The 20040-nt window shown below is 42.7% G+C and overlaps 3 protein-coding genes across 4 annotated transcripts in view; 1 reads left to right on the top strand and 2 right to left on the bottom strand.

Moving 5' to 3' along the window:
* homer2 (homer scaffold protein 2) overlaps positions 1-5094 on the bottom strand; it is a 28837-nt gene extending 23743 nt beyond the window's left edge. The window contains exon 1 of the mRNA XM_078283158.1: positions 4675-5094. Coding sequence (XP_078139284.1) covers positions 4675-4679 — 5 coding nt within the window. The 5' untranslated portion in view covers positions 4680-5094. The remainder of the gene's footprint in view (positions 1-4674) is intronic.
* Positions 5095-5671: 577 nt separating this feature from the next.
* Positions 5672-7401, top strand: LOC139912588 (RNA guanine-N7 methyltransferase activating subunit-like). The gene is made up of 3 exons (XM_071900428.1): positions 5672-5744; positions 5967-6137; positions 6682-7401. The coding sequence occupies exons 2-3, from the start codon at positions 5968-5970 to the stop codon at positions 6911-6913; spliced, it is 402 nt and encodes a 133-aa protein (XP_071756529.1). The 5' UTR covers positions 5672-5744; position 5967; the 3' UTR covers positions 6914-7401.
* A 7428-nt stretch (positions 7402-14829) lies between these two features.
* Positions 14830-19841, bottom strand: LOC139912575 (BTB/POZ domain-containing protein 1-like). 2 transcript variants are annotated; one of them, XM_071900410.2, is made up of 8 exons: positions 19291-19841; positions 18713-18869; positions 17546-17651; positions 17248-17445; positions 16850-16979; positions 16640-16727; positions 15851-15997; positions 14830-15725 (listed from the first exon to the last, which is right to left on the bottom strand). In XM_071900410.2, exons 1-8 carry the CDS (start codon positions 19716-19718, stop codon positions 15567-15569), a joined length of 1413 nt encoding a protein of 470 aa, XP_071756511.1. In that variant the 5' UTR covers positions 19719-19841; the 3' UTR covers positions 14830-15566. The 2 variants fall into 2 exon arrangements, with proteins under 2 accessions (XP_071756511.1, XP_071756510.1); XM_071900409.2 differs by having other exon boundaries at positions 16850-17042.
* Between the last annotated feature and the right edge of the window lie 199 nt (positions 19842-20040).

The following is a 20040-nucleotide window of genomic DNA, read 5'->3' on the forward strand; positions in this document are numbered from 1 at the left end:
TTTCTTTTTCTCTACTGGCAATAATTTTATGGAAGTGTCAAATCTGCCTCTGAATGGGTCGGGAGAGAGAAGATGATATCAACATAGGCAACACAAAGCATCTGAGTTTTATTCCATGGTAGGAGTGTGATAGGGGCTAGAGAGGACCATGTGAAAAAAAGTAGTCAATTGTACATCCAGGTGCCATTAAGTGCAGATCCACAGACACAATGACATGAATGAGACTGCAACACTATCATAGAATCTCTTCATTAGTGAGACAGCATCTCAATGCTAGTGGGCCTTCATAACATCATTGTCCAGTTTAGTATTATGTTCTTCCTTTTGAATCCTCCAGAGGTAAACCAGACACCTGAACAGGCAGCGTTTCCAGTGAAAAGCACCACATTATTGTCCGTGACCTGATGAAAACAAACTGGGTGCCACAAATATCTCACTAATAAAATACAATTTTAGAAGCAATTGGAAGCTTTTTTTAGCATGCTGCATGTTTGTGTGTATAATATATGGGAAGTGGACACATTACATTATATCCTAACCATACTAATTTATATGTGTTATTGCTTTGGTATTCAACAACACAAAGGACAGGCTGTCACCAAGACGACATCAGTTACTCAGATCATTACTTTGTGGGGGAATATGGATAAAACGATAGCCTTGAACGGGAGTAAAAATTTGGAGGAACACTGAGTAGCCCCCTCTCATTTTTTCTCTATTTCTCTGGCGGTGCTGACAACAATACAGTAACAAAACGTTACAATGGGCTCTTGTACAGGACCAAGGAACATGAGAACATCTTCTCCCAAATCTGTCAGAGAGGGAAGACAAAAAATACACATATCTAGGTCGCAAGGTACATAGACTCGGCGGCTCTGACAGTATGGAGATGACATGAGTTAGAAAGCAGATTTGTTGCGACTTTACTAGACAGCATCCACGTGTGAATGAAAAAAAATAACCCTCACACCTGAAACCAATTACTTGAATTCTCATTAGCGAGTTTAATCGAGTTCATCTGTCAGAAGAAGAGAGTCGAGGCTCTCCATCATTTTTTTTTTACCTGCGAGGCCCTGCTGGAGTGCAGAGCCGCCTCATTAGTGAGAGTAGTGTTATGTCTGTCTGAATGAGCAGAGCACGCAGGAGAGGAAAGCTCCATGGGATCAGCATCAACACCACCTGGGCTTTTATCCAATAGGCTGCTGTACTAATGATGTCAGCAGGTCAAAGGGCACATTTTCCCTCAGATAGCGTACAACAAACCTGGACTCTGAGATTTCCCCATTAACGGAAGCAATACTTACATCGAAAAGACTGTGCGGCGGACATGAATGAATCTGCCAGTAACAAGAGAGCGATGACAGCTCCACATATTACGCTTTTTTTTTTATCTTCTTCTCTTTGACATTTACAAAACAGGACACGCAGTATCATAAGCTCAGCATGAACTTGAGATCATCCTTGTTGCAAATAATATTTTGATTTCGGCTTTCGAAATCTATTCAAGGTTTGTTTTAGGAGGGAGAAAGAGAGAGAGAGAGGCTGTGTTTGTACTGTGTTATCTAGAACTCTTTGTTACTTTATATTTACACTAACCAATCCTAAATCATTACTTATTGTTATGATTGCCATTTTATTACAACTGCTTTTTATTAGCATTATTAAATATTATCATCATTATTGATTACTAGGCTGTCAGAGCTTTTGCAGTATATTCTGAACGGTACTTCATGCCAATACAGCTCACTGAATTGGACAGAGAGAGAGAGAGAGAGAGAGAGAGAGAGAGAGAGAGAGAGAGAGAGAGAGAGAGAGAATGCCATGACTCAAAGCCAAGCCAGGCTCAAACCCGCAACCACACCGCATGTCCGCCCCGCCCCCCCCCCCCCCCCCCGCCCCGCCCCGCCCCGCCGAGGCTCCGGGACACCGAGCCCCGTCTTAATCTCAACGCGAGGAGGAAAAGGAAGTGCGGAGGTCTCCACAGAAGCACAGCGGCGCAGCAGATGGCCTCCTAGCCCTCCACCATCTGGTGAGGAGACGTCCAATCCCCCGTCAGTCTGTCCCCTTTCATTTCACCCGTTTGTTTTTACAGTAAGCGCTGCGGAGTCCCTGCGACCCTCCGGCTCCCACCTTCCCCTCCCTCGAGTCTTAGGGAGGCAGACAGAGGACATACATTTAAGATTTACAATCCGCTCTCCTCCCTCGGGCACCTAGAGCTTCCCTGCTGGGGCAGCCAAGAGACCCACCGCCACGTCACATGTCACGCAGCCTAACAATGAGCGTAAGCCTTGAGCTGTCACTCTCTGGTCGGCCAGCAGATTACCATCTATCCCTGTGTTGGGGCTGCTCTCAGCACGGCTTACTTTAAATAGCGATATGCTGATTGCATTGCTGTCAGTGACCGCTTACTCAGTCAGCAGGGGCTTGGAGCAATCTGAGCTTTATTTTGGATGATTCCAGAAGGGAAACGGATGCAGTGCTTAAGCTGTGAAACTCTACTTACACTGCAATTATCATCACTTTCTCCTCAGCAATCTATGACAAAACAAAGCTTCCCAAATTCTCCAAATGCAGCAATCTTGTAGCAAATAAACCTGATTTGTTGGTTCTGCAAACTTTTAACAGTGCAACTTTCCATCCAGTGTCATATATCTTGGACTGATATAGTCACGTTTCAGTCTTCGTTAATGTTAAACCAAACGTCCTATGTAACAAGGCAATGGTGATAATTATATGTTTATATGATCTAAAAGTGACATAAGCCCACTCATGAATGGGTCAAAGTCAAGAAAGTGCTGACAGTTCGCACGATGATGACCTACAGCAAGAGAAAGATAGAGAATGGGGGGCGAGAGAGTGTGAGTGAATGAGTGTGTGTGTGAGTGTGTGTGTGTGTGTGTGTGTGGCAGGAGTCATTGTTAATCTATAACTCCATTCAGGGCCAACAGCTTCAGGGACAAAGGGGACGACTTAATCCAGCAAAAACATGACAAATGATCAATACTACCAACAGCCACACACACACACACACACACACACACACACACACACACACACAGCCTTATCAATACTGTCTGGCTGCTCAGGGTGGGACACATATTGCATAATCGCCAAATGGAATCAGCATGTCATAGCCTACATTGCACACTTCAGCATGCATGAACACTCAATCTCAATTTTCACTTCTGGTTTGAGAAAAAACTTTTCAGAAACAAACTGCTTGGGAAACGTTTGTTGTGGTGAATTTTGATGCTAAACCTCCCAAAAAGTATTAAACTGTCAAGTGAAACTAGAGCCTGGGAATGACTGAAACCAGGAAATGAAAAAGGGGAATGCCATGTGTTTATGTCTCTCTCTCTCTCTCTCAGTAGGTGTGACCTCCTGGATCTAGGATTGTCTGCTTGGCTGTCTTGCTGCCGGTCCATCGGGGCAGTTTCATGACAAGGTGAGATGATACATGAAACATCAACTCCTTTCCATTTCAAGAACCTGCTGGGCGAGTAGGCTATGCCAAACCCTTGAGAAGGAGTCAGGACTGTTGAACTGGTTTCCTGCACATAAACACTCTGCTCAATCTGGAAAACATGGGCTGGTACTTTAACTTGGATCATAATCACTAAATGACAATGCTGCTGATTATTCAGGCCTAGCCTCTTATTTATTTCATTTTGTTTTACATAATTCAGGGTTTTCGTAATGGCTGCAAAAGAAATCATTTATAAATTGCTCATAAATAATTCAGGGAAAGGTTTGATTTTGAGAAGAAATATAACTACACTGGGCTGTTACTGCTGTTTCTAAGTCAAATAAAAATATATAGGAGCAGTTAAGGTGTGTAAGAAGAAAAAGCAAAAGCAGAGGAGGCAAAAATCCTATGAAAGTACAGTAATGTAGATGTGAACAGGGCCAGCGATTGCATAACTGAGGCAAAAGCATAGACTCAACATTCACACCACAGTAGACTATTGAGGCAGAATAATCTGTCCTGCCCTGTAAACAGCTGTAGGAGGACACTACCTCCACACACACACACACACACACACACACACACACACACACACACACACACAACCAGAACCACCTCTCTTTGCGGTCCTACGTGGGCAGTGTTGACTCTGACACCTTCATATCATAACACCCCCCACCCCCCCTCCTCCTCCCATAGCCATATTCCTACAGACAGTGAGGATTAAAAAAAAGAAAAGAAAAGGAATCACTTGTCCGCATTAGTAACTCGACTGATTTATAGGCACTCCAATGGGAAATTTAGTCAAAAAAAGAATCCACCATTAGAAATATAGAAAATATCCCATCATACAGCGAAAGATCAGAATATCTCACAGGCTGCGATGACCAGATAGAGAGTCATCTCTTCAATTTCCACCACATTACAAATAAACAATATTCTCAGCCTCAACAGCAAGGACTATGAAAGAGTGAATTGGGGTCTTCCTCAGCTCGCACTTAACGCGCACCAACACACAGGCGCGCACTCGTGCAACAACAGCGCTAATCAAATTTATTCAAAAAAGCTTAACAGCGGGGAGCGGATAGTTGTAAAGGCATTTTGCAGTATTTTCCCCACTGCAACACACACACACGCACACACACACATTTCAGTCAGCGCAGGTGTCATAAGACGCTCTGAAGGGCAGCGCTTTCTGGATTACTTACCCCATTGCCGCGGACTTGAGGAACAACTCCTTTTAAACCGGCTGTGATCTTTTTTCTTGTAGAGAAATTAATATTTTAAAAAACGCAAACCAAAAGTCCAGTGATGATTAGCGGTCCGGAGAGGTCATGTCTCGTCCACCAGCTTCGAACAAGTCGCCTGGCTGAGAGACAACTGAAATATGAGAGCTACTTCGTAAACTCGATTCACCGGGTTGTCAAGCTTTCACATACAGAGCCTTCTTCCATTTCAGGAAGTTTTTTTTTTTTTTTTTTGGGCTGTTTAGATAAGCGACAGTACAATCCCACTGTGGAATATCCTCCTCCTTGCTGCCTTAAAAAAAGCCGTGCTTATAAATTAAGTTAGTGTTCGCGTTTCCCTGCTCGCTGCGCAGGAGTTTCTTCCTCCCCAGCGGGATTGTGTTTCATACGGACGGCAGCAGCAGCGACACTGAGCGGCTTCCACCTGCTCACGGTTTTGCCACCCACACTTTTTTTTTTTAGAGCCTGTGGCATCTGCACCGCAAATGTTTAAACCCGGGGCGAGGCCGCACATATAATGAAACTGAAAATGAATATTAATTAATTACATTGAATACATTTCAAATAAGAACATGCAGTGTCAACAGCGGTGATTGGGCGAATATATTCAGGTGCACTTACATGTTTTATATGACTAGACGATGGCTCCCAGCAGTATTTCCTAAATTAATTTAATAGCAGACCTACATGCGATTAATTGTGGCACACATGGGCATCTCTTGTGCTAAAAATGCCCCCAAAACTTAGGTTTGAAGCAGGCCGCAAGAAAGCCTGGTAATTAACTTTAAATGTAATCGTTTTGACAACCTATGCTCCGCGTTGATGTGTACTGTTTCCTTGCTTTTATCAGCACACACTGCATGGAGCAGGTAAGCCATCAACATAACAGGTGTGTGTCGGGGTGCAGGTGCGCGCCCCCCGGAACCTTTACAACTAGTTCATTTTTTTCCGGGGGAGCATTTCAGCGACGTACTATTGCCAGCTTTCTTTCTCGGACATAATTTTTTTTTTTAATTGAACCAATTCATCAGGTACTGTAAGTTAACGATTTGTAGCCACAACTTAACACACATTTTCCATTATCTAAAACGTATGCTTTATCTAGCTAGCATTAGAGAATCGTTCTTTCTTTCTTTCGACGTTTTCTTGGTGTTTTTAGCTTTTGCTAGCGTTAATCGCATAGCTAGCTGCGTTAGCTGCCGTCACATCATATCCACATAACGTTAACTGTTCGTTTTCTTGGGTCGTTTTAGAATGGCAGAGACCACAGAAAACCTGCCTGACTACGAGGACCAGTTTGCCAACCGATTTTCTAAAGAAGACCGTGAATATCAGGAGTATGTCAGCCGGCCGGCCGACCCGCCTCCTATCGTGGAGGACTGGAGGGGCCGCGCAGGAGGAAACTCCAGAGGCAGGGGCAACAGGTAGCAGACTGTAGCTAGTCAATTAAAATACATTTCGATTATATTAACGTTACATCTATACGTAGGATAACAATGTTAAATGTAGGCTACATGTCCTTCTCGCTAGTTATGAGCCCAAATGTGCATTTGTGTAAGATATGACATGGTATGTAAAGCCCTTTGAGACATGCTTGTGATAAAGGACTTGAATCTTGGAGTAACATAGCATCGTAATAATAAAGTTGGTGAGCCCAGAAGATGATTTTGGATAATTTCAGAATCATGTTTTATAATCCGCAGTCAAACATTAGGACAGTGAATGGACCAAAACTTGTAGAGCATGAGTGAGAAAATATCTGCACTTTAAGGAAAAGTAGTGTCATTTAGGAGGATTGTCCCAGGTGCTTTGGTTCAGAAATCATAGACAAAAACGCCATCACTGAGCGACTGTCACTGAGTCGAACTACTGATCCATTATGCTACCCTGGTCTTTACCATACCATATCGACTGATGCATATCTGTTCTTGAGATTGTCTGTTGATGCGTTTCTGTCTCCCTCTCTAGGTTCCAGGACCGTCGTGGACACAGAGGCCAAGGGTGGGGAGGAGGAGGAGGAGGAGGAGGAGGCCGAGGCTGGGGAGGAGACCGGAGCTGGGGAGGGGAGCAGCGCGAGCAGCAACACTCGCAAGACAGAGACAGGCGCTGGGGGCATGGCAGTGGGCATCAGTCAGGCCCTCCGGGTTACAACCAGGGATACAACTCCTACAACCAGAGATCAAATTATGACCGCTACTAATCTCTGCTGAAAATCGCTCGGGTATTGTTAGTATTTACAGTATACACAAACATGTAATGCAGCACCATTTTTGGCATTAGTATTATTCCTCATGTGTCCCTCGCGGCCAGAGTCTGATAAGCTTCAAACATTGACGTGGAAGATGCAAAATGTGCTCATCTCAAATTAGAATCGCTACACTTTTCTATCCAAGTTCAGTCTCTCCAGGTATTAACAATCTAGCCGCTACATTTTTACATGAATTTACATTTACTTGAATGTTTGTTATAATGGGTAGATTTATACATGGTTGCAAATTCTACATTGACGTTTTTGTTTTTCGATTCTAGAAATGTTCAGCAGGTCTGGATATACTGTTGTAGTCGGTGAATATGAATTTTCACAGCAAATGTATCTGTAATGCAGCTGTATTTTCCTATGTCACAAAGCTATATAAGGACACTTATGAGCTGAACTCTAATCAATAAATGTATATTTTCTTTTCTTAATTAGTATTTCCTTTTTGTGAGGTTATGGAGCAGCAAGCATCATCAACAAAACCAAATATTGAGCACAAAATGTTAGTGTGGCGCTACTTACAGCACAATAATATGCTAAGTATTCTAGGAAGGGGGTCAGCATAGGACAGCTTTTCCTCTCCTTGATGTTGGGTGAAGAGGAAATTCTTTGCAGGCTTTTTTGGTTTTATTAGATTGTTTAGAGCCGGCGTTGTTGCTTTAGACATGGAGAGAGCGGTGATGCGTCCTCCTGACCCACATTTAGGCCATTAACAACAGCGACTAAAATTGAGGCCACCACACTGTACCCTCCCCAAATCTTAGACTCTACCGTCAGACACAGAACAAACTAGGGGTGAAATTACTAGTTTTTGTTTAGTGTTTATCTGCAAATTTTGAGTGTCCAGTCCGTTTCCCCTAATATTAGTGAGTCGCTGTGACTGCAGCACCTAGAGCCAAGAAGAAGTCACTCTGTAGATCAATTTATTTTTCCCTAAATAAGTTCTGATGCTTGTGTCAAAACTCTACCTATCAGCTCAGTAATTAAGAACTAATTTAAGTTGCATAACGACATCAGTTTCAGCCTGTAACGTCACTTAAATGGCTGGCATGTTCAGACAGATGGCCCGAACAACTGTACTGTATGTGGAGGGAATGTGGAAGGATCAGGAGGAGCCTAAGACCAATAGTTGACATTGTGAAAAAAGACTGAAATATTTATGTGCATCATTAATACATTATTTCTACATGCATCATTGGCTATGGCATATGTAGCTCACTGCCTAAAGAAGTCAGCCATAATGTATCTCAAACGATTCACAGAGGATCTTCCTTAATTCATTAGCAAATTATGAAGTTGGACACAGTGGCCCGATCCGCTGATGCAGTGCATAAGCAGAAATGTGAAGTGTTGTTTTATCATTGCCTGATTGCCATTCTGTGGTTTCTATTTATGGCCCTGGTGAAGATGGGGTTAACAGTTCATTTGGACTTCAGCAGTGCAATCAGCTGTGATGATGAGGGAGGGATGAGAGGAGGTTAGAGGGAATGTGTGGGGGATGCTGTGAAACTGGCACACAGCGGGGAAGGCTGCCATCACCACTGTAATCAGTTTAGATTAGGGAAACTTCAGCCTTGGTTGCTGCATCTTCACAGAGCAGGGATGGGATGAACAGGACATAGAGGGAGAAAGGGATTGAGATAAAGTAACAAGAGAGAGGCTTATTGGCAAAGAAATGTTAAAATTATATTGTGCTACATTGAGGGCATTGTAAAAGGAATTGGAATTGTGGAATTGCAGATGACTTTAAACATTACAGTCATGAGTCAGCACAAGTCACTTGTCTTTTCTGTGATGCTACGTGAAGGCAGGAATCACTGTGTCCAGATGGAGATGCTGTTTAGAGCTGAGGAGACAGGTAATGAGGGAGAGGTATTCAGGAGACAATATTTGGGTTTCAAATGAGGGAGAAGAGCTCTTCTTTACAATAAGGGACCCAGTGAAATCCACCTGAAATCCTGGATAGTTAGATGCAGTCAGCAAAACTAATCCAATGTGGTCAACGTGTTAATCCAACGCTTGAGGTGCCACACAACAGTCCTAAGTACGCATTACTCACTCATTGCAATCATCTTGTTCACTAAGCATGTGAGTGTAATGATGTGATTTAGGGATGAGTACATTTTGTTTGCTGCCTAAGACAAATTCACCATTACCACATTGTCCCGTTTAAGGAGTCAAACAACTACTCGCTGGAGAGGCGTCGGTGAACTCTTTCGATGCTCCCCATATTCAAATCCAGCAGCTATTACATTTAATTAATAAACCATGAATGCGTAGTGAGAGAGAGAGAGGGGGACTTGTGAGTAGCCTCAGTCTGCTCTGCTGGGCTGTCAGGCCTCATGTTGCCTGTTTGCGACAATGCAATGTGACAGCAGTGGAGACTGTGCTGGCAGGCATGTCCTTGATGATGAACTCATCCTCCACAATCATCACTCTATCTCTCCCATCTAAGTGCATACACACATACGCGTGTGCACACATAATGCCACAACCCCCCCTTACCAACACACACACACACACACATAGAGAGAGATGCCCTTCCCCCCCCCCCCCCCCCCCCAGCCCCTGCAGCACTCTGCGACCTACATCTGGTGTTGGAGAGTGCAGGGGCTAAGGTTGGACCGGGCCAGGCATCCTGCAGCAGACAGTGGAGTGTGTTCATGTAGCATGTGACGTGTGTGAATGGAGGAGCGCCCCTGTTATTCTCTTTCTGTGGAATCAAACCCCCCCCCCCCCCCCCCCCCCCCCCGGCTTCATGAGGGACATACAAATCTGTGCACAGTTGTGCCCCGTCACATGAACGCACACGTGCGGACACAGACACAAATACAGCCACATGATCAAGGGTGGAAGTAACTAATTACATTTACTCCAGTTACTGTGATTGAGAAGCTTTTTTGAGAAACTATTTTGAGTATTTAAATTTTACTGTTACTCAAGTGCATTTTCACTTACGTATTATACTTAGCTAGATTTTAAATCACATCCGTTACAGAGTACAATTTTTTTTCTTCTGTTTTTCATAAGCAACAGAAACTGGATCAATGTAAATTGGTCAGTGGTGGAGCCATTCACAGTGATCAGGCAGAAGAGAAGAGAAATCTGGCTTTATTTTGTGCACTTTATGTTGTAATTTCTAATTTTTCCAATTAAAAGAATCCAGATTCAACGTCTTGTCCTTTTAGAATTGCATGGAAAAGATCTCTTTTTACAGTACTTTTACTTCTACTTAAGTAAAATTTCAGTAAGGTAACAGTACTTCTGCTTGAGTAAGATGTTTCCACCCCTGCCCATAATGTAAGCAAACACACACACACACACACACACACGCACTGCAGCTGCAGATCAGGTTAGATGAAATCCTGTCCCCTCTGCTGGCATGGCTCTCCCCACTCCATGCTCTATAAGTTAATAATGCAGCCACTCAGGTCACCCATTGGCTGTGGACTCTGTTCCCAAGGGGAGCTTGTTAGTCTGATTATGTCTGATGGTGTCTCCACAGGGACGAGCAGGCAGGGCTCAGGAACACTGCCACACATAGTAAGGTAAGCAATAGTCTTTCACTTGTTATCAAAAAGTCCTGGTGGATTTCCAGTACCAAGAAGTTAGTGAATACTGTGCTCCCATCAACTGAGCCATCTGCTGTGACTCGGAAGCCGCACAAGATTGTTCCTTCTGCTACTGTTTGTGTGTGTGCGTGCGTGCCTGCCTGTGTGCATGTGTTTGTGTGTGAGTTGTGTAGTTTTAGATGTGTTTATGTCTACGGTTCAGTCTATCCTCAGCTATTTATATAATCCAAAGCAATGCTCTGCCCCAGGAAAGGGCTGACATGCCATCTGACAATGGACAATACACTAGAATCTTTTTACAGTGCAGAAATGTTGCTGCTTTGTGTGTGTGTGTGTGTGTTTGTGTGTGTGTGTGTGTTCTTCAGGATGAGGCATGTTAAAATCCAGCAGTGTATTGCAGGTGATATTTCTGTTTCCATTCTTGAAACAGTGCATTCTGCCTACAAGGCTGCAATTACACTTCAGTGTGATAAGCATATCAACACCCTGCAGAGAATCTCAATAATCAATCCTCTGCTAAAGATTTACATTGCTGAATATTAATGGAAGCAACACTGGCCTCACTCAAAGGTCACAAGCATAGACTTACAATGACTAGAACAAATGCTCCTATTGAAAGTAATGGCCCAAAATGGGTAAACTGTTGGCATTTTGGATTGTTTTTATTGCCATAATGACCCTCATCCTGGCTATACTAGCTGAACCAGCTTTCCTCTGCGGGCTACATCTTCATAATGGCTGCCATGTCCACTATCACTAACATCATGTTGTGTCATGTATCTTCCACTGGCAGCAAGTGAAGCAATTGTCTGCTCAGATTGTATTTCAGAGCAAGACAGGACAACACGTCAGTGAGAAGAGAGAGGTTAGCAGCTTCACTCTTCTCTCTCTGCTTTTTTTATTTTTTTTTACTATAATGTGAGAGAAGTCACAAATTAGCAGTTTCTATTGATGTGAACAAAGCACATGTTCAGCGCACAGTGACTCAGGGGCCTTGGGGTAAGTGATGCTCACCACAGAGTCCTATATGTGGTAATTAATTACCCAACTGTCTTACATCATTAGAATACAGATTGCATAACTCCCACCAGCTGGACAAGTCGGACACACACACACACACACACACACACACACACACACAGAGAGAGAGAGAGAGAGCTGGCTATCAACCTAGAACATTCCTCAGTAAATGTGTAAAGGAGATCTACACTGGGAGAAGAAATGGATTAGGGCCAGAGAGGATGTGTTATGCTAACTGGGTGTACAGAATGACCAGGTAACAGTAATCACACTGGGAAAGTGCTTACCATAGTTAAAACTTTGGTAACGCTTTATTTTCTGGGTCCACAATTTCTCAATAATCTCCTAAAAAGGAGCTGTTAATTTCTTGGGAAGTTTCCTGGAAAGAACCATGAAATTATGTAGTAGTTACATAGAAAATGTAAGCAGTCTGTTTGATGGAGTTAATAAGATACTAAAGAGTTTCCTGGAAAGAACTGCAAAACTATAAATTATTTACTGGAAAATAATAGGCAGAGGTCAATCTGGTAATCCAAGTCATTATTCAAAAGATGATATGATGTAGTTATTTGTTGAATTTCTTCCTCTAATTTCTCATTTTCTATATAACTACTGCATAATTTCATGGTTCTATCTTGGAAACTCCAAAAGAAATTACCAGGTACTTACCAACTACCATCTACCATTGAGCTCTTTCTCTGTTTTCTCTATAATTAGTACATACTGTAATGGTTCTTTCCAGGAAACCTCCTAAGAAATGAACAGTTCCTTTCTAGGAAATCATTAGGAAATTGTGGACCCAGAAAATTACCAAAACTTTTGACCAATAAAAGTTGCACATTTGAGTCCAGTTTCAGAATCCTGGATTAATAGTTCTAACCCAAAGCCGCTTCCAGACACATCATTTGGAATCGTCTTAGAAATAGTCTATTCAATTAATCAGATTGCTTGAAGGAAGACTGGAGCTGCATCAGGACTAAATGGGAGCTTAAATTAACTTCAGTTTAATGTTGTTGGCCATTAACAATGTAGCAGGACAGGCCATGACAGCGATAACCACTTAGCACCAAACAAGGCCAAAGACTGTAAAGGCACTTTAGGATTTCAATGAAGTCAGAAAGACTTTCATAAGTCATAGGCATAATCAAAAATAATTCTCTAGTTTTAGGATAGATTCATTGTTGATGGTCTATTCCAAAGCATGTATTTTTACTTTTTGAGTTAGTGATATTATTGTGATTGGTTGGCTTTAATTCCCCCCAGTTTCCAGAACAATGCAAAATACAAGCCCATCTGAGTCCATCTCATGGTTTTGTGGAAACCTTATGCACCAGAGTCTGAATAGGCCTTGAAGATGTGGATTCTATAGTCCAGAGGCAACTAAACCAAATTGAATGATTCGGAAATCCATTTTTTAAGCCATAATGAACTATTTTAGAGTATGATCTACTACTTCTACTACTACTACTACTACTACTACTAATTAATACCCTGTCCAGGAAGCTGGCCCTTAAAATTTGAATTGTTTTATGTCATCTAATGCTCTAAACTGCTTGACCAAAGAATTAATCCCATATGGAAACATACTCAGAGAGCTTATACAGGGGGAGATGGGAAAGAGCCTTTCTCTGTTTTGCCCATGGCGATCTAACTCTGTCTCAGCAGCACATCAACACTTCAGTCTCACACAGTCATATGTCATATAAGTTGTCAAAGACAGCAGGGGCATGCATCCTCTCTCCTGCAGTCGGTTTTCAAGTAGGTGGCTAGAACTGAAAAAGACAGACCGTTCCACTGCTCCATCTACCCACTCACACATGCATGTACACACACACACACACACACACACACACACACACATACACACATACAACCACGCACACTGGAAAACTGAGTCTGTCACAAATCACTGTCATGGATTTACAAATCTAATGACTGCGGGAAACCATCCACAAGCTTGAGTTGTTCCCCATAAGCTTCATATTTGCCTCTTTAATGCCCCAGACATATCAGGGGAATCTACCCTCCATACGCTGCAAGGAGCTTTCACGCAGCTTACTTTTATATAATCCCTTAAGAGCCTGAAAACAATTCTTCACAGGACACAGGTGAGACTGCATATGCTCATGCTGTAGTCTATTTGTCTACCTGGTTCTGAGAATTTCACGCTGGTGGGTGGCAAAAACCTTCCTAAAACTGATTTTCTTAGTTGTTTTCTGTTGTGGAGTGTGTCTGAGTGGGCAGCGAGCAGGAGAAGCTCTCAGGTCCTGGTGACTCACCTGGCAGCCTCTGTGGATCACTCTCCTCCTCAAAGCCCACTCACAACCATCTAAAGTGGCCTTCTCTTCACCGCCTTCCTCACATGAATGTGCAGATTATGCAATTTAAGAGCACTTCATCTCTCTGCTATACATGTAGCCTTCAGCTTCACTGTTGTAAATCTTCTTTTGACTTGTACTGACTATGAGAATTATGCACAGCCGACAAGAATTAATCTGACTTTGTTCATGATAGCATCAGGATTCAGGACTACACAACTATGGATAAAATGATAACGCTGGTTATTTTGCTAGATATTGCAATTATTTATCAGTAGCTAATTGTAGTCTGGATGATTTGAGGAGCAAAAATATTTTACTGCACTTTTGGCATCTTGAAAACATCCTGATGATTTCAAACTACTGCACACATTCTAAATGAAAAGAAACATTTCAATATTGCCAATATGCTATGAATATTAATCAGTCTAAAATTGCTTGTATGATTGTACACAATTAATTGCAGCCATATCAAGAATATGACATTATTCCTTAAATTCTCTTTCTTCTCTGACATCAGTGTTGGTACTTTTTAAGTGTCTCAGAGTTGCACCACCAGTTGCGATAAAGCATGTAGACCGGTAAAAGCTTCTTTTACTGCCAGGATGGTTGTGAAATTGGCTAGACTATTATGAATAACATAGTCTAATGGAATAGTAGTTCATAGTTCATGATCCGCCTTACTCATACTGACTAGTTTGCTAAAATACTTTGATGGTAATGATGACAATTTATGGCTGAAAGCTGATCACCTATCATCCCTTCTCCCAATTCATCTGTTCAGTAACAAAGTTTGACAGCTGTATGGAGTTTCTGGCATCCTCTAGTGACAGAAAGAGGAAGTGTATGAGCTCTGCATTATCAATGATTTACCCAAAAGCAGACTCATTTGGAGTGTATATCCAAGGAACTAATCTTGCATTGGTCTTATCACATTTTATTGCCAAAAAGCTAAAAAATAGCCATTTTCATTCATTTGACCATAAAAGTCCTGGAACGTTCTTTTCTTACATTTTAATGAAGTGCTAAGCAAACAACATGGTATCATAAATTACAGCATGTACCACTGGCAAACACATCGGTACACACACTGATCCTCATCATTACAATGCAAAAAAAAAAAAAAAAAAAATTACTTGAAGACACCTGCTGAATAAATGATAAAAGTAGTGCACAATAAAAGATGTAAATATTATACAGTTTCAGTAATCGCATCAGCAAAGATAGGACAAAATGACAGGATGAACTGGCATTGACCAACAATGAGCGGCTGTCTCTACAGTTTCTCACACACACACACAGAGACTACACTCATGCATTGGCTGCCTACCGATAATGACACACACACACACACACAGAACACCGTGATTTGTATAATTTACAACCAATGATAAGTTTATGCCCAAAAAGCTTTTTCAAACCAGAAGAACTGTGATTTCCCTAAACCTCCAACCGATCTTTAAGAGTCCCACTCCAATCTCATCAAAAAACATGTCTGTACACCAATGTATAGACAGACACACATGTACGGATGCATGCACGCGCGCACACACACACACACACACACACACTTAAACATTCTTTATTCCAAGTGAACATGAGGCACAATCTCTCCAGCAGTCCAGTCTTCCCAGCAGTCTGAGGTCTCCCTGGTTCAGTGTACCTGCTTGACAACATGTTAAGAGTCTAGGTGTAGTAGATGATCTCTGGTATCTGCCCATCCTCCACTGATGTACCATTGTTATTTCCAGGTGAGCTGAAGAAGAAAAACGTCGTCTTGGTCCCCGTTGCCGATTCCTGGGTCACTTTCTTCAAGCCTTTGGTGCCGTAATGGGAGTCTGGGCCCTGAAAGGAAGAAATTAAAAAGACATGCGCTTGGTGAATCCTAACCAGGGGTAAAAAAAAAAAAAACAGGTAATGGTCATGCATGCATTTGAGAATGTATTGTATATACTGATAGTAAGACTAACCTTTAAGGTGGCACAAGCAGTGTAGCTGACATTGGGTAGGATTTCCACAGGCTCTTTAAACATCACTCTGAATGTGTTTGCTGTGCCGTCACAACTGAAACCTGTGTCATTCTGCCCAAGTGTAAGGCTTTTGTCGCTCTCAATGATCTGCAAAATAAGACATTTTTTTATTAACTGAATGAATAATGTTGTGTAAAAATGTTTTTTAAAAAAAGGAAAAATCCACCCTAAAACACCTTGAAACTAGCTACTTGCTTTTCTGGGTTCATTTTGTTGTTTGGTGTGTGTATTGTTCTTATTCCTGTGGATAACTAATGTAGATGATGTGATGTCACGTCAAGATATTTCCGCTACAAGGTTATAGCTACGAGTTTATAGCTACAAGTTAGAATTTTCTTTAGCCATTTAAAACATCAATGGGAAACGTCAGGTTTGGGTGTCAGTCCCTCAGAATCAAAGAGCAAGAGCTTCTTTCTAGACTCTGAGATAACAATTTCTCTTGCCGTTACTATGCTATCACTATCACTCTCTCCAACTATATGTATAAGTACACGCCCTTTCTCTGGGGATTGTCGAAAGGCATTCTGGGAAATGTAGGAAATCACTAATTGAAATAGAAGCAGGCGAGGCAGGTTGAGGGAAGGTAGGTAAACCAAAAAAGTAAATTACAACACAAAATAACTCCTGGAATGCATTGAACATCACAGATTTGTGATATTTAACACTGTAAGAGTATCCGGGGGTGGATTTTTCCTTTAACATCAATACACCTTACATGCCAATACTTACCTGTATGTTGACCTGATAGTCAGTGGGTCCATGTATTGAACCATACAAGCCAAACCCCACTATTGATATTCGTCTATTAACATTGAATCTGTAGAAAGAGAGAGAGAGAGAAAAGGAGAAAAGTGTAACTTGTGTTGTCCGTTAACCATCTTTCCATTTGCGCTTATGAACCACATTAGGAGAGCTAACCGCCGCGGCACGCTGTCCCACCTGATTCTGTCACTGGTACCACTGTACCCCCATCGACTCTCAACCTGGTGGAACCTATTAATGCTGCATTCCTTCCCCCTGAGGCAGCAGCGGGGTCTGTCAATGTAGTCGACTCGTGGTTTGGGGTTTACTGTAAAGTGTAAAAACAGATTTACCACCTCCCGATCGAACAATATTCCAGACTGGGCAGGCCCTGTTGCACAAGAAAGAATATCAAACTGGTTTCTGTGGTTTGGGTTCTTTGCACACATCAGGCACATGACAAAAAACAAAACACACATGGTGAATTATGTTCATTAATGGCATTATGCATTTGGTGTTATTACAGAAAAAAATGAACAGTATAAAATTTGACATGGAAAAAGACATTTATTTTTTTTGTTTTGTGATACGCTTACCTGCGGCAAACTCCTCCACAGTCATGAGTGGGAAGCGGATGAGCGAGAGCGCTTTCCCCAGAACCTTCTGTTTGTTCTCTGAGGTCAGGGGAAGCTGTTGTCTGTAACACTCAGCATCCGCCCAGCGCACCACCGCCCCAAACAGACGGTTCTCCCTGATGCCGAGGGTGTCTCTTTCTAGCACTGCACATAAGGTGTCTACACACACACACACACACACACACACACACACAGAATGCTGATCAGTTCAGATTCAAACACTGCAACAGGACAGGAAAAGTCTTGACCATTTACATACCTAGGTCAATATCAGTAAAGCCCTCGGCGTTTATAGCATCAGCAGTGCTTTTGTCTATGGTATCCAAGCAGAGGCTGGCAAGCTGAGGCTCATCAAAGAGCCTGGCCTGCAATGAAAGCATAACAGAAGCCACATGAGTATGTTACGGTGATTTCAGGTCATCTAACTACGCATGCTCCAAAGGAGAATGTCTACTGTTTTACAAACTGTGAAGAAAAGTAATTCTGTGTAATTCGATTTCATATTTAGTTTAGTTTCCAAATACCTTGTCTGGTAAACCCAAAAAGTGTTTTGGGGTTGTCAAAAATGAAAAAAAACAACAAAAAAACAAAAAAAAAAACAACAACAAAAACAAGTGAAGTGAAAGTTTGTTCTTAGCGAAAGCATTGCAAGTGAACAAATCTAGCTAGATTCCTGGGTATCTGGTTCCCTAGTAGGATACCAGCACCACCTGATTTGGGAAAGTCTATATAAAGACGAGCTTTGCATGAGGTTCAGAAATTAGCAGGGCTCGGGGCAAAAACGGCCTTGAAATTTAATAAAATGCCTGTGAAATGAACAGTAAGGGGGCAAGAAATTCCCCCGATAATTAGGAGCACCTTTTTTAAAAATTTTCGGTCTGTTCAGTGTTTTTTCAATGCGTTGTCAAATGTTCAGACGTGAATGCGACTACTGTCCCCTCCGGGTTACTGTAGGTGATTCATCCTATGATCCTATCCATCCTATGATCCTATCATCCTATGATGACCGGGGATCCTTTGCAGTGCGTTCTGGGCAAGAGTGTTTTTCTGATCAGGAAACAAATGAGCATGCAGCCTGAAGCAGTAGAAAAAAATGCTAATATCATAACTATTACATAAAAAAAAACAAACCCTCTCTTGCTGAGAGTTGAGTGAGAGTGGAAAGTAAGTGTGGGACATGTGGTATTATTATTATTCACAGTTCAATAAAATTGTGCCAGAAAAGGACCAAAATGCCCCTAAAAATCCGATCAAGGGGGCAAAAAAACAGGGGAAGAAAGCAACTTTCTTCCCCTGTCTTGCATCTGATTTTGGTCCCTTATGTCTTTCGGTGGCAAACCAAACCTAGGGTTAACAAAGCTCTCTTCAAAGCCAGATAGGAAAAGTGTTAACAGTGTTTGAGTGTGTAGGTGTGGATGAGGATTACCTGAGTGAGGAGCATAAACGCATTGTCAGCTCTGAGGTGCTTTGTGAGGAACTCGACACAGTGACTCTCCAGAGCGGGGACTGCGTACTTCTTAGCCGTGTACAGAGTCGTCATCACAGTCTCTGGACCGATGTGGACCTCATCAGAGTACAGGAACCTGCAGACAGGAGAGGATGTGCAGTTTACCCACCTTTTTGACATAAATCTTTACACGACAAATTTACAGTATGCAATGTAGTAAGTAGCACCAATGGCGATAGAGGCATTAAAAAACATAAATTAATGTTTTTCTAAAAATATAATTAATGCTTTACAATGGTGGTTGTTTGCCTTATGATGATCACAGACTGGAGGTCCTACTGTAGTTTACCCACCTTTTTGTTTACTACCATCACTGATCTTATAGTGATATTAAGGCTCTGTCTAACTGGAGACAGGGCCACAAATCCCAGAGTGCAGTGCAACAGCCAAATGGCATCCTGCAAATATAACTGAAGCTGCAGGTTGCTGGAGGCTCAGATACTAAAGTGACCCAGTGGGCTTGAATTTGGGCAGTAAGTGGTGACAATGTGGTCTACCTGAGCAGGGCAAGGAAGGCTGCCGGCTCCACGTCAGGCAGCTCTATTTCGGCCGAGGTAGTGGCCATTCCCCCGTTGAACATGGCATCGAAAACGGCGCTGCCCGCAGCCAGGACGAATTTATGGGCCGGTATCCTCTGAGCCTGCCGGCCTTTACCGACTATAAACCTGACGTCGCTGAGAAGTTCGTTATTGAAGAGGAAGGCGAAGCGCTCCTTCAGAGAGCTCTTCGTGGCCTGCCAGTTGTACATGGGCTCCCGGTGAAGACCCATGACGGGAGCGGAAATGGACGGGGCAGGAGCGGAGACTGGCACGTTGGCGAGCGCTGCGGCTGCGGTCCTGCCCGCTCCAGACTGAGCCAAATTGGACGCCGCTTGTCCTTCAAGATTTGACGCCAATCCGCCGCCACCGCCGCCCCCGGTCGCCATGCTGCACTTCCAGTTACTCGGCGACCAGCTGCGACCAGCGTTGAAACGGAAACTTACACCGACTGTGCAATATTTACAGTCTTTTGCGTGGTTTCACCGGAGCGGCCATCGTTCTTGGATGTTTACTTGCTAGCTTGCGCTGCGCTCGGCTCTCCAGAAATGACGCACACTTCCGCAGTTTACGCCTTCCTGTGCTGCCTGATTGAAGTTGTACAGTCGACCGCTAGTGGGCGGTCTCTTCACATTCACTTTGAACGGCTGAGCTGTGTTGTTAGAAACGGCAGTAACATATTATTGTATTTAAAAAAAAAGAACACAAACA

The sequence above is a fragment of the Centroberyx gerrardi genome, chromosome 1 (assembly GCF_048128805.1).
Source record: "Centroberyx gerrardi isolate f3 chromosome 1, fCenGer3.hap1.cur.20231027, whole genome shotgun sequence".
NCBI lineage: Eukaryota > Metazoa > Chordata > Actinopteri > Beryciformes > Berycidae > Centroberyx > Centroberyx gerrardi.